Source organism: Actinia tenebrosa, unplaced genomic scaffold (assembly GCF_029948245.1).
Source record: "Actinia tenebrosa isolate PJP-AT-01 unplaced genomic scaffold, QUT_ActTen_1.0 PGA_scaffold9__36_contigs__length_13948895, whole genome shotgun sequence".
NCBI lineage: Eukaryota > Metazoa > Cnidaria > Anthozoa > Actiniaria > Actiniidae > Actinia > Actinia tenebrosa.
In genome coordinates this window covers 13,324,362-13,337,526 of record NW_028292586.1, presented here as the reverse complement: position 1 = coordinate 13,337,526, position 13,165 = coordinate 13,324,362, and the positions used below count along the sequence as shown (strand labels likewise).

The 13,165-nt window shown below is 37.2% G+C and overlaps 3 protein-coding genes across 3 annotated transcripts; 2 read left to right on the top strand and 1 right to left on the bottom strand.

The window, feature by feature from the left end:
• Positions 1–14: 14 nt before the first annotated feature.
• Positions 15–1,872, bottom strand: LOC116294873 (28S rRNA/ribosome and sororin micro-cofactor). Its single transcript, XM_031702558.2, has 4 exons — positions 1,725–1,872; positions 1,427–1,551; positions 1,037–1,146; positions 15–571 (listed from the first exon to the last, which is right to left on the bottom strand). The coding sequence occupies exons 1-4, from the start codon at positions 1,758–1,760 to the stop codon at positions 501–503; spliced, it is 342 nt and encodes a 113-aa protein (XP_031558418.1). The 5' UTR covers positions 1,761–1,872; the 3' UTR covers positions 15–500.
• A 27-nt stretch (positions 1,873–1,899) lies between these two features.
• On the top strand, positions 1,900–6,835 carry LOC116294872 (deaminated glutathione amidase). Its single transcript, XM_031702557.2, has 6 exons — positions 1,900–2,276; positions 4,330–4,485; positions 4,816–5,019; positions 5,275–5,385; positions 5,485–5,586; positions 5,861–6,835. The coding sequence occupies exons 1-6, from the start codon at positions 1,956–1,958 to the stop codon at positions 6,020–6,022; spliced, it is 1,056 nt and encodes a 351-aa protein (XP_031558417.1). The 5' UTR covers positions 1,900–1,955; the 3' UTR covers positions 6,023–6,835.
• Positions 6,836–8,131: 1,296 nt separating this feature from the next.
• On the top strand, positions 8,132–12,644 carry LOC116294862 (signal peptidase complex subunit 2). Its single transcript, XM_089024561.1, has 6 exons — positions 8,132–8,221; positions 8,308–8,391; positions 9,386–9,550; positions 10,020–10,109; positions 10,595–10,713; positions 11,196–12,644. Exons 1-6 carry the CDS (start codon positions 8,174–8,176, stop codon positions 11,299–11,301), a joined length of 612 nt encoding a protein of 203 aa, XP_088880687.1. The 5' UTR covers positions 8,132–8,173; the 3' UTR covers positions 11,302–12,644.
• The last annotated feature ends 521 nt before the right edge of the window (positions 12,645–13,165 follow it).

The window sequence follows — 13,165 nt, the reverse complement described above, 5'->3', positions numbered from 1 at the left end:
AAAACAAAATACAATAGATTTGAGAAAAATTTATTACACAAAATGATTGACAAGTAGGTTTCCCCATTTCAATAATGTTCATTATTTACAGTTTTGATTGGCTATGAACATGACTCTTGTCCCAGTGTCACTCCCCTCCTGAACTACAATAATGGTCCGAGTATAAGGTCATAAATTTCGTTATTAAGTTCTGGACACAGTTCCTATTAACTATGGACCAAAAGAAGATGGATGACGGCAAAAACTGAATGCTGGTTGCCAACCTTTCCAATAGAAGACTTTCATTATGTCATCATTTACTACCACTACAAGGATCCCTAGTACACTTTTTTTTGTTCAGTTAATTAGGACCAATAAATTGTCTTGCTATTCTCAAAAGGGAATAGATTCATTAAAATACGAGAAAATTTGCAAAGCATTTTGGCAGTGGTAGTAAAATGATGCCATCATGCAAACAACCTATTAGTCCAGTCATTCAAGGATATGATGACATGTGAATATCAATCTAGATCCATCTTCTCCTTTCCTTTAGGTTCTTTCTTTGCAGTCTTTGTTTCTTTCTTCTCTTCAACTAAAACCCACAAACAAAGATATTAGCCATTGGGCTTCCTGAGGTTTGGATGTTCACAGGGAACCCAATTTTAAAGAAAAACCTGTCAGACAATTACCCTATGGAAGATAAGACATGACCTCCTCTGCAGATGTCTCTGCTTTGGGGGTTTTGACATTGATACTTTGTGGGTTTCCTGTGGTGTGTAAAGTGATGTGAAATCACACAAGGATCCCAAGCACCAACAAAAGTAAAAGCAATGATGCCTGTTGAGGAGACTCTTAGGCTCATGTCAAATGTCGAACTTCACATGAGCTGAACCTAATGACATCAAAGAAGACCACCTTGTTATCCATTTTTTCAATTAGGTTTGGCTCATGTGAAGTTTGACGTTTGACCTGAGCCTTAGAGGCGGTGTTACAGTCAAATGGATGGGAATTGGCAGGAAATGGAATAGAGGGAGACAGGGGGGTTGCAACATTTTACCTGGTTTTTCTAATTCCATTGATTGCTTCTGTTTCTCTTCTCTCTTGATTTCCTTCAACAACAGTCGTTTCTTCTTTCCTGACAGGGTTATGTTTGCATATGGGTTGGTTCTAAAAGAAGAGTTGAAAAATGAAAAAAATGAATGATAAACATCCTACTCTCCAACAATGGAAAAGCCTTGTGGGTTAGAACAGAATGCAATATCTCAAAAGGTGGAGGTTTAGTAATTTAATTCCTCAATTGAAAAACGTCCAACATATTAATATCAGGAACTTTAATAATGGATAGTTGTTGGTAAGACAACCCCTCCCCCTAAAAATTATACTTAATATTAAGTATGTATCTATGTAGACTATCCCCTTCATCTAAGACTTCTTTTCAAGGCCTTACTTGGTCTTCCTCAGTATGTGAGTTGTTGTTAGACTATCTACAACTCGTCCTTCTTTAGCTCTAGTTTGTTTCTTCTTTTGTTGCTTTTTTATTCTTCCAGCTCTCTTTAAATTCTTCTGCAGGGCCTAGAAATAGAGCATTCAATGATATATCACAACTAAGATAATTTCATAACACAGTAATATTGATAAATGAAGTCAGATAATGGAGAGAAAAAATCATGATTGGCAACGTTATTTCATCATAAGAGTAATTAGCTCTGACTGAGCAAAAAATGACAGATTAAACGTCTATTTACCGATCGTGGCCGATTATACACGTTCCCACCTGTCATTACAAGCAAAGGTACACAGATCCAAGAAAAAAATACTTCTAAAAGGTAAGAATCTCTTATAATCTTTCTTGAATCTTGTTGTTTTTGGAATCAAAACACGTGTTTGGAATCGACCCCAGGCTTCCTTGTCCATCACACGTCCAGCATGGCGGACGAGATGTAGATCAAAATACTTCCTGTATTTTAATCTGTGAAATGTTGCAATCGTTTACATTTATCAATAACTTCAGGATTTTAAAACGATCTCATAATCTCTTTAAAAGAATCTCACCTGCTTATAATTTTCACTTGAATCAAATAAGGACAATTTTCTACACAAATAGTAAAGAATCCTCCAGTAGAAAGAATTTGTGTCTAGGAAAGAAGCAGCTTTTAGGAAGAGAAATGGCGAGCGATGGGAAATATCTCGATGCTCACATCATTGCCGTCTGTCAAATGACATCCAAGAATGATGTACACGCTAATTTTAGGACTTGTAAAGATTTGATTGAGAGAGCAAAAGCAAGAAGAGCAAAGGTTAGTGGACTTCAAGTATTATGCACTATGAACCAGTGGAACACTGTCTTGTTCTCTGCTAAATGTTTTGGCAGTATTGTTATCATCATCATCATCATCATCATCACCACCACTCTACCATCATATCATCACATCATCATCATCATCATCAACATCACCACCACCACCCTACCATTATATCATATCATCACCACTATCATCATCACCATCACCACCACCCTACCATCGTGTCATCACCATCATCATCATGATCGTCATTATTGGTATCAATCAGCTGAATGAATTCATTGCCAGCCTTTAAATGACAGTTAAATACTACCTGTCATGTGTTAGCTATCAAAACTGCAAGTTGTATAGATTGGCTTATTTCATTTAATTAATAGCATTATTAAATTTAGTAGAAGAAGAAATTATGTTAATTTGCGATGTATACTTTTGGGCTTGTTGTATACCAAGCCCAAAATGCACTATGAGTGATGTGAATGCAATCAGTGAAAGCTCACAATAATATGAAATTTTGCAAAACTTTGTCTACAGGTTTTTTCAGCATATTTCTTCTGTGTTGACATTATTTAAGTATATGAATATAATACTTGTCAAGCTTAGGGCCCTTTCCATTAAGTCAAACTGATTAATCTGAGCTGTGAGTTCTAAAATGATGTTAGTTCTTAGAGCTGGACTAATGCAGCATTAACCAGTTCAAATCTGATAGGGAAGCATGGGTGGTGTAGCATTGAGAGCGCTCACCTCTTCCGGGAGGGGGGGGAATTCGGGAAAAAAGTACCGGGAATGCTTGTCGTATCTCTTAGGGGTGAAAATTCTCTCTTTTAGGGTGTTAAATGCGAAAAATCAGCATTTTCTGGTATGTCTTAGGGTGTCGGAAAAGGAGAGAAGCGTGCATCAATATGGCTTATCCTAGGCGCTTTTTATATGAAATTTAATACTATTTGTTGTGGTATCTCTTAGGGGTTAAAAATCATTCAGCCACGCCCTTTTTTAAAGACTTCCGGTATCTTTTAGAGGTCTTTTTGAAAATTTCCGACGAGCATCCCCGGTACTTTTTTCCCAGAGTCCCCCCCGGGTCACCTCTCACCAATGCGACCTGGGTTCAAGTCTTGACAAGCTCAGTGTTACATGTGAGTTGTTTTGTTTGTTGGTTCTCTCCTGTGCTTCTGGGTTTTCCGGGTTCTCCGGCTTTCCTCTCTCCATAAAGATCAACTTCTAAATTCCAATTGAAATCCAGTGGAAGAAGAACTTGTGATTGCTTGCGAACAGTGATGGTGAACCTTTTGCATGTTAACTTTGATTGAATAACACCCCTAGGAGGAGGCAAGAGGGGTTGATTTGTGTTAATGTAAGGTGCAATAAGGCAATTCAATGACTTAGGAATACTACCCTTTAATGCAGTCAAATTGTAATATTCACCTCAACAAACTGTAGTTAAATTGCTAATTTATCTTTATTTTAACTAAGTTTGTCATTTTAAGGAATTTTCAAGTTGGAAAATCCGGAATCGTGTCCTGGAATGGCCCATGGATTGGACTTCGGTTAAGTGGATCTCCGGATCGAAACACTTTAAAAGCTGCTTTTCTTTGCTCAAATTCTATGGGTATATGTTAAGTACCCATTAAAACATATTTTGGCAAAGAAATTAAGTTGATTAACTGATTTTATTGCAAAATCCAGTTTACCAGTGTTCAGTCCAAGTTCCTATTCCAGTCCCATGCTTCCATGTTTTTAATAATTATTAATATTAGGATTGGCTATTTATATATCTTGATTCAACCTCAGAGCTTAGATTTGACATTTTCCAAAATACTCCTAAAAGATATGTTTTTATAAATGTTTATAGATTCCCTGAAAACAGCACACAGAAATGATAATATAGTAAAATTTAAAAAAATACACCCCAAATGATACAACGAGTTTCCCTGATACTTTTACCCAGGAGTGCAACCCCCTCACTGCCTGTGGTGTTATTGTCACATTACCAAACCTGGTCACATGCTTTCTGTTTTTTACACTCTCAAGACTTTTTCTACCTAATTTTTAGATGGTATTTTTACCAGAAGCATATGATTACCTGGGTGAGACTAAACAAGAGTCACTGGCCATGGCTCAAAGCATCAAAGGGCCAAGAATGAAGGAGATGTGTCAGTTAGCCAAGGAAAATGATATTTGGTTATCATTGGGTGGGTTCCATAACAAGGTAATACCATGACCTGCTTATGTGATAATATGAGGGAAAGGTCTAGGGGGAGGAGCCAAAGGGGACGTCATTCCATCCCTCCATCCCTGAAGAGATGTGTCAGTTAGCCAAGAATAATGATATTTGGTTAATTTGACTTATCTATTTAAGGGGTGAAATGCTGTTAAAAAAATGTTAGGTTAAACCAAATAGTAGCTGACCTTCATCCGTACCCACCATGCCTACCATGCCCACTCTCACCCTCACTATTGTATTATGGATCAACAGAAAAATAATGCATATAAAAATCAAAGATCAATAACTAACAGAATGGACTGTTTTTCATTTTAGAGCACAGACGATGAAAACCGTATATCTAACACTCACGTGATAGTAGACAACAATGGTGAAATCGTCTCCACATATGATAAAGCTCACTTGTTTGATGTTGACATAAAAGATGGCCCCAAACTGAAAGAAAGTGCTAACTGCATTCCTGGGAATGAGATAGTTCCTCCTGTCACTACCCCTGTGGGGAAAGTTGGAATGGCAATTGTATCTTTTGCTTGTGTCATTTGATATTCAAATTATTGATTGTCCGTCAAATTAGTTTTGCTTAATATATCCTCATGTTCTTTACTTTAATGCCAGAAATTTAAAAGCATGTTGTCACTGAAATTAGGCCACCCAGAGTAAATGAGTCTCTAATCACGAAACGCAGCTGTAATTGGGGGAGTTAAAAATATCATTTCATTGTTTGGGCTATATTGATGAATTTTCATGTTTAAACTTCTTAACTAGTTTTAACAGTGTTATGACCTTCGATTTCCTGAGATGGCATTGTCTCTTGCTAAACAAGGCGCTGACATTCTTACTTTTCCATCTGCATTTACGTTCACAACAGGCACTGCTCATTGGGAGGTAAGCACAATGAAACATTTGGTTTTGGGCTTCCTTTGTAGGGCAACCTGTTGATACATGAAAGATCATAAACACTTATTTTTATTTGTACACTGATAGGTTCTTTTACGAAGCAGAGCAATAGAAACGCAATGCTATGTTGTTGCTGCTGCACAAATAGGACAAACTACAAGCAAAAGAAAGTGCTATGGACATGCTATGGTAATGGTCTCTTTCTTTTGTCTTCATCATCTATCATCCTCATTGCTAACATTCCTTATTACTAGATCATCATCATCAACATCATCCTCATCATCATCATCACCACCATCATCATCATTTTCACCATCAACGTCAACATCACCACCATCACCATCATTATCATCACCACCACCATCATCACCATCATCGTCATATACTACTTATGGGCCATTTTTATCAATTGTCTCATTCAGTAGCGCACTCACTGATGACCTACCTGTGTTTCTATTTACAGGTTGTGGATCCATGGGGTACTGTGATAGCACAGTGTCACGAAGAAACAGGTCTCTGTGTTGCTGAAATACATCACCAGTATATCAAACAAGTCCGTGAACAGATGCCGGTGTGGTCGCACCGTAGAACCGACCTGTACGGTGATCTTAAACCAAACCTATAAGGAGAAAAACTCCTACACTATTCGACCAATAGAAACAAGGAGCTTATTATAACCGACCTATGATGAATATACTATATATATGCTATGTATGATGTCCGACCGATAGAACCAACCCCAAAATAGAGACATCCTGAAAATTAATTTTTAAGCGTAAATTAACCAGCGAAAATAATTTTTAAATATAATATTCCTTCGGTAACTGCGTCACTTTTAACTATCAAAATAAAATTTATGTCTGTCAAACGAAACCCGTTGTAAAAATTTAGAAATATTATTAGAAAGATATATATGTTCCAATTTCATAATTCAAGACACTCCAAGATATTTTAATCTTTATTGTGCATAATGAAAATTTTTCAAATTTTCAAATTTACACCTTTATCCAGGGGTCGTTATTGAAGTTGGTTTTTGTACAACAGCTATCTCGGGTTCCAAGCATTTATCTTCAATCATTGTGAATCCATTCGCATCACAGTGCACTGTGGTACACTTATCATCACAGAATTGACTAGATAAATCTTGCCCTTGTAGATACAGCCACGAGATAATGTTTTCCCTTGGTTCTGGTTTAAGGTGGCCAGAATAACAAAGAGGACGATGTAAAGCCTCATGTTTGATTATGAAAACTCTGAGTTTAATGAAAAAATAAGAGAAAAATCCGTGAGAGAACAGTCATTGTAAACAGCGTATACCTACAATAAGGATTTCTCTCGTCCTTTTCATGTTCATCGATTTAAAAACTCATCTGCTAGTGTGTTTGTCATGATTACTATTATTTTTTATCTTTATTGATTAAATAAATAACTAACCGAAGACCATACTCCCAGACCCGAATGCTGAAGCGTCGTATGGCAGCGCAAAGCATTTACGGCTATGCCAGAGATTTCGACCCCAACACCGCTATCCCCGGGAGGAATTACAGTCTGATCAGGAAGCTCGGCAAAAGCCTAAGGGAGAGGTTAGTCGGCCCCTAGACCGTAGATGATTAACCCCTTGCTATGACCAGCATACCTAAATAATTGCTTGTGTCGCTGATGCCTTAGCCCGCATGACTACTCCTTTCCATGTGGGATACATTTTAAAACAATACCTGTGACGTATTTTACTCAACACGACGCAAGACAAACACGAATCGAGAGTGCGTTCTTTTTTCGTCTCCAAAATATTATAAGAGCTGGTTTCTAATCTTGAAGGGCAAGACGTTTCAAGACAAATCTCCGCTCGAGGATCATGCGCGAGCATTATTTGGGATTTTTCTGTTTGCGCATTGAGGTGATTTGGAGGTAGCTTTGGTAATGATGAATTGGTGCAAACAATCTTCATTATATTTGCTCTTATTCGACTGCGTTTTTTTTCACAACAAGAATGAACGAAAGTTTCATGATACGGAAGTTAAAAAAGACTCGATGTTTAGTTGAATAGAATAGGATTAAGTGATCAAACAAACAAAAATAATAAATGAATGAAACTCACTAATAAAAATCGGCTAAAATAAATAATAAAATAAATGATTTCAAAACTTATTCTGAAACATTTCTGTTGATGACGCATGAAGTACGTTGAAACCAACAACGGCAGCCACAGCTAAAACCTCCAAAGGTAACTCGGTATGGACGCACTATAGATGAGATTCCCCCCCCCCCCCCCCCCCCCCCCCCCCAACCCAGGCAGAAAAAACCACGAGTCTCAAGACGCGACAAACGTTTTCCTCGTGCTTGCTTCCTGTATTAAATGGTTAAACACGGTTTCAGACAGTTTTATATGCTTCACTGTTTTATACACATATTTGTGTGTAGTGTGACCACGCTCCTTTGCGGTTTCTTGTCCACTACCAAAATTTGTCCAGGGAAGAAGGGAGAGGAGAGGGTACGCACAAAATACGAACGACTCCCTAGCGTTGCACACAAAATTTTCTCATGATTACAAACTGCAGCTCACAGATTGAATGGCCGGCAGTTTTTGATTTTCGTGGCAATCGAAAACAAATTCAAGCTATTATCGGACATTATTGCCCCACCTACCCCTCCCTACATATTTATGATGTGCGCCTAAGTGTTTTTGTTCAGCGGGATCCATGGAAGCGCCATTTTGTTTTGGAGTCGGGCCGAGAGGGCCCTGGGAACGAGGTTGGGTTATTACAAAAACCTCAAAATGGCGTCTGGACAAGGAAGCAAAAAGAAAGGACTAAGCTCTTTGATGGTCGGTCACTTGTTTAATAATGACTTAATTCATATATATTGATCATTTATACAGGGATTAATACTATCTGTTGGGTTTCATTTTAGTCTAATGACCCAGACAAGCCGGTCAAGGTGGACAAATGGGATGGAAACGCCGTGAAGAACGCTCTAGATGATCAAGCAAAAAAGGTGTGCAAACCTGGCTCAATTCTACTCTTTTACTAACTTTATGAAATATATTTAATTTATTCCTTTTACCTCAATTTTTTCTCCCTCATTATATTTGCAAAAAAGCTTAAAAACGAAGGTTAAAGTACCGAATTGTGTTAATCACATGTGCCAAGTTTAAGAACACGTCAGCGTATCTCATTTTTTATTGTTTGACCTTTTGAATTCCTGATTCCAATCCAAAAGTATATTTATTTGTTCTTATCCATCAGTGGTTCATAGTTATTTATTCAGACGCGAGGTTGGAACTATAAGAATTGTTTATTTTTGTTTGTTGCTGTTGTTCACAATTGATGTGTCACACCACGAACCACCCCAAAAAGAGAGGGGCTTAGATTGGGAAATATAAGAGACAAGTGGGAAAAAAAGGGGGGGGCCAAGATTGGAAAGTATAAGAGGCTATAGTGTGGGAAAAGGTAAAGCACCCCTGTCTCCACTGTCCCTGTGTCAGGCATGAAAGAGCTCCTCGGAAAACTGGATATGAGAATTAAGATACATGTATTCACTTCTGGCATCTTACCAGCTGTTATCTTACCATTTTTTAAAGAATTTTCAAATAATTTACTGTTGGTGATAATGTTGTTTTTTTTTGTGTCCTCCCTCTCATCCCTCTCCCCTCAGCCCCTAATGTTCTAGACACCATACTTACCCTCTTTAGCTAGAGCTCTACTTTGTTCCTGGTAAATACAATGTATGTCCATGGGGGAGTTATGGATATTTTCTGGAATGACAGAATATACCCTCAACAGACCCTCCCCACCCCTTGGAAATTCCAATCCCCTACCCTGTGACAAGGTAAAAAAATTTTGAGACTTCATATTATCCCAAGTCCATTTTTTTGGTATAAACATAGGGGTATATAAGTTTTCAAGAATGTGCAAAATAATGAAGTTTGAGGAATCTATTTTTAACATCAAAAAGTGACATCTAAATGAGAGTGTTCTTCTGTTCTCAGGTGTTGACGGAAGGTTATGGCTACCAGGAAGATCACAGTGTAACAGATACTAGACTTGCTATTTGTACCGTCTCTGTTTTGTTTGCCTTAGGTGCCTTAGCATATGATTATCTGTACCCATTCCCAACCTCCAGACCTGTTCTTATCCTTTGTGTTGTTGCATATCCTTTGATGCTTCATATAAATAGCTTAGTCGGGGTGCACAAGTGTTGTAGCAGTGAGAGCACTAGCCTCTCATTATACACAATGCAACCAGAATTCAGTTTCCATACTCAGTGTTTTAATGTGAGGGTTTTTCTCTTGGTTCTCAGGTTTTTCTCACTCCTCAAAAATCAATTATTCGTAAATTCCATTTTGACTATCATTAGTCTTAGTAGTAATAAGCGTTGGCCATTTTGGTAATAAGCATTGGAAATTTTGGTTTTTGACAATCTTTTACCCTATTTGCAATGACAGGAAAAATCTGATGTGAGTCAATATCCCTGGCTTCTGTAATCAATGAAGCAATACTCCTAACTATCCTGCCCTCCCAAAATGTACATCTTTGTTTTAATTCAAAGCCGAGAGGGAAATATTTTTTCTCTTGTCTTTCCATAATTTATGGGAATTTTTTTCCTTAACATTGTTCACATATTTTGTACTGATGGGTATTCTAACCCTTTTTACAACACTAAAAGAGAAAAACTATATCTTGTTTGCTGTAGAGAAAGACGATGCTGGTGTTGTAAGTATTACTGCTCATAATTATAATTTATTTAACAATCATTCGCCGAAGGGAAGTCAATATTGGGGAATAATAACCGAAACAAAGTTGAGGTTATTATTCCCAATATTCACTGAGCCTGAGGTGAATAATTGTTTTAGTATAAATACACAGGTGATTCTTTCAACAACAAAAAAAGGAAAAAAAGAAGATAAAAGACACTTTTTTTCCGGTAGCAGCAACAAAGCGGCTGGCTGCCATTTTGGGTTATTGCTGGAGGTGATTATCGCTTGATAATCTGAGTTTCTCGACCAATCAGCGCGCGAGATTTTCAATAATCACCTGTGTATTTATACTAAATTCCATTATTTATGCACTGTTTTGCGTGTGAGTTCAATGGTGTGGTGTCTAATGACAAAATAAAATGTAGATGTAGACATGTGAAACTGATACACATTCTTTTGTTCAGGGCTAAAAGTGATATTTTCTCTGGTTTATTTCATCAGGGGCCAGACCATGTTTGGACATTGAGATCAGGCCTCAAGCGCTATGATCACATGTACACCTTGACAATGTCTTTTAAAGATGGAAACAGTAAAAAGGAAAGGGAACAGTCAATGATCAAGTACGTAATATTCTATGGGGGGGGGGGGGGGGGGGAGGAGGGGAGATTTTGTAAATGTATTGGTTATCCCCCACTCCTCTTATTATGTCCTCATACTTCTGGCCATGCACTGCTTAGTACCTATAATCAATCTTTTTTTTTTCTTGCCTCCTGAGTATGTGATTATGTTAGTGCTCAACAGTAACTTTTATACATAATAGGCAATGGGCTAGCAAGTCTATAAACCCAGTAGCTTAGCAGAGTAACCTGCTAGCCAACCAGATAATATTAGTAATCCAATAACCACACTAGCCTATGGAGGAGTCAGTCCTATTTTTTACTAGCCCAGAGCAAATATTTACTTGTCCCAGACTAGTGGACTAGCATTAGTGTCAATCACTGAAACACATTTTCTGTGATTGTGAATCCTTGCTAGATAAAATTCCCATCCATTGGTGAAGGAAGATGCATTTTCTTCATGATCCTTTATTCTCTCCCCTCAGGTCTGTTGCATGTTGGTTTGACACAGAAGGGACCTTGATCCCAGAACATTTTGATAAAGACGTCAAGGAACTTCGTAAGAGTCTTGGTGAAAAGAAAGAAAACTAAAATATAGTCTCATCCATGAACAAAACCTTTAGAAATTTACTTAAATATCTTAGAAACAAAGTTCCCTTCAAACTTCTTTTGTCCACATTATATGTTGAAGTTAGAGTCTTAGGCTGCATTTACACAGTACGAGACAAATTTTGAACTGGTCAAAATGTTGTACGTTTAGGGGTTCCATTCACACGGGACTAAGCTATTTGAACAAAAATTTGTTCCCTGTAAACAGAATGTATTTAATTTTTATACATTTAAATAGACAGTTCCGTGTTAACGTTAAGCACAGGTCAAATTTTTGATCGGTTAAAATTTAGTCCTGTACCGTGTAAATGCAGCTTAAGTGACCAGAAAGAAAACTAAATCTAGTCCAGTTCTTGAACAAGACCATTAGAAATTCACTTATTGAAGAAGAAAAAGTCTCATTGAAACTTGATTTGTCAACATTTATTTTGTTGGAACATACTATATTTAAATTGAACCTGTGTGTGATTGGATGATCAAGATTGCCAAAAAAACAATGGTAAACCATTTCATTGGCGAGTCTTGAGTTGGAGTATAGGTTAATGAATTTCTGTCAGTAACTTACTGAGAGTTTACATTTCTGTAGCTGATACTCTGCTCTATACCAGCATTGTTTGCCAGGCTTAAAATAATGGGCAGACATTGTACAATGCCCAGAATTGGAACTAGTCCAGTCTTTGCTTTGCCAGTCATTTTGACTAATGTTGAACCAGAAATCAGGTGTGATCAAGCTACAATTAATTTGGCCAGCCATTATGACAAGCAACTTACTGGCCATTATTTTAAGCCCTGTGATTGGTGGAGCAATTATTTGATTGATGCTGTCAATGCTTTATCATGGCTGTGTTTTATGCTGTCATGATATCTCACTGAAATGGTATGGCAATCCTCTCAATATTATTGTATGTGTGCATTTATCACAAGTATTGGTGTTTTTTCACAAAAGAAAGTTTCAGAAATGATATTTTTCTTGTAATTGTCAAATTCACAAGCGTTTTAACTCATGATAGTCCCCTTCACAGTTCCCTACGCCATATCAAAAGGTAGCCGTGTGAATAATTGTCCAAGGTGTTAAAAAAGGTCTCTATCATTGCAAGCTTGCCATTTGTCTCACTTCCATGTAAAGGCATGGCTACCTTTCAAGATGGCGCAGGGAACTGTAAAGGGGACTATTTTGAAAACAAATGTCAAACCCTGGAATGTTTCCCATTGTTAGAGCATATTATTATCTGACCCGGACTGGAGGAATATCTTAAAATATCTTGTTGACAGTCAAAACATTCATCAACTGTGTTATAAATAAATAACTACCAGTTTCTTGATTAGATGCTATATATATTTTTACTTCTGCACATATTTGAAATACATATAGCTTTTTTGATACTGTTCTGTAAGTTGACCACTTGAACATTTCGATGAACAGCTTAAAGAATTTTTTATTATTTTGCACATTGGCAAAAATCTTGGCCTAAAAAACATAAAGGCAGAAACCAATAAAGTGCAAATAATATACCCGTGAAATAGATAGCTAGCTAACTAATTACTAAACTTTGGTTGCCTAAGTCTAATTAGTTAAAATAGGCGAGCCATGATGGGTAAACTAGTGCACGTGCTACTGAAGGGCGTGCATTTTTAATTATTTTTAAACACACTTACAAAAACTGCAACAATATTTTGTTGTAAATGCTTTTCCTTGGTATAGTTTGACATGTTTGCATTTTCGTATCTATTCATTTGCGTATTGAGTTGTTACTCTAGTAAACGCCTGTGCCCTTGTCATGCCTCACTGAATTCCTATGTTTTGTCTAAATAAGCGCTAACTATCTCCTATTTCATCCTATTTCAT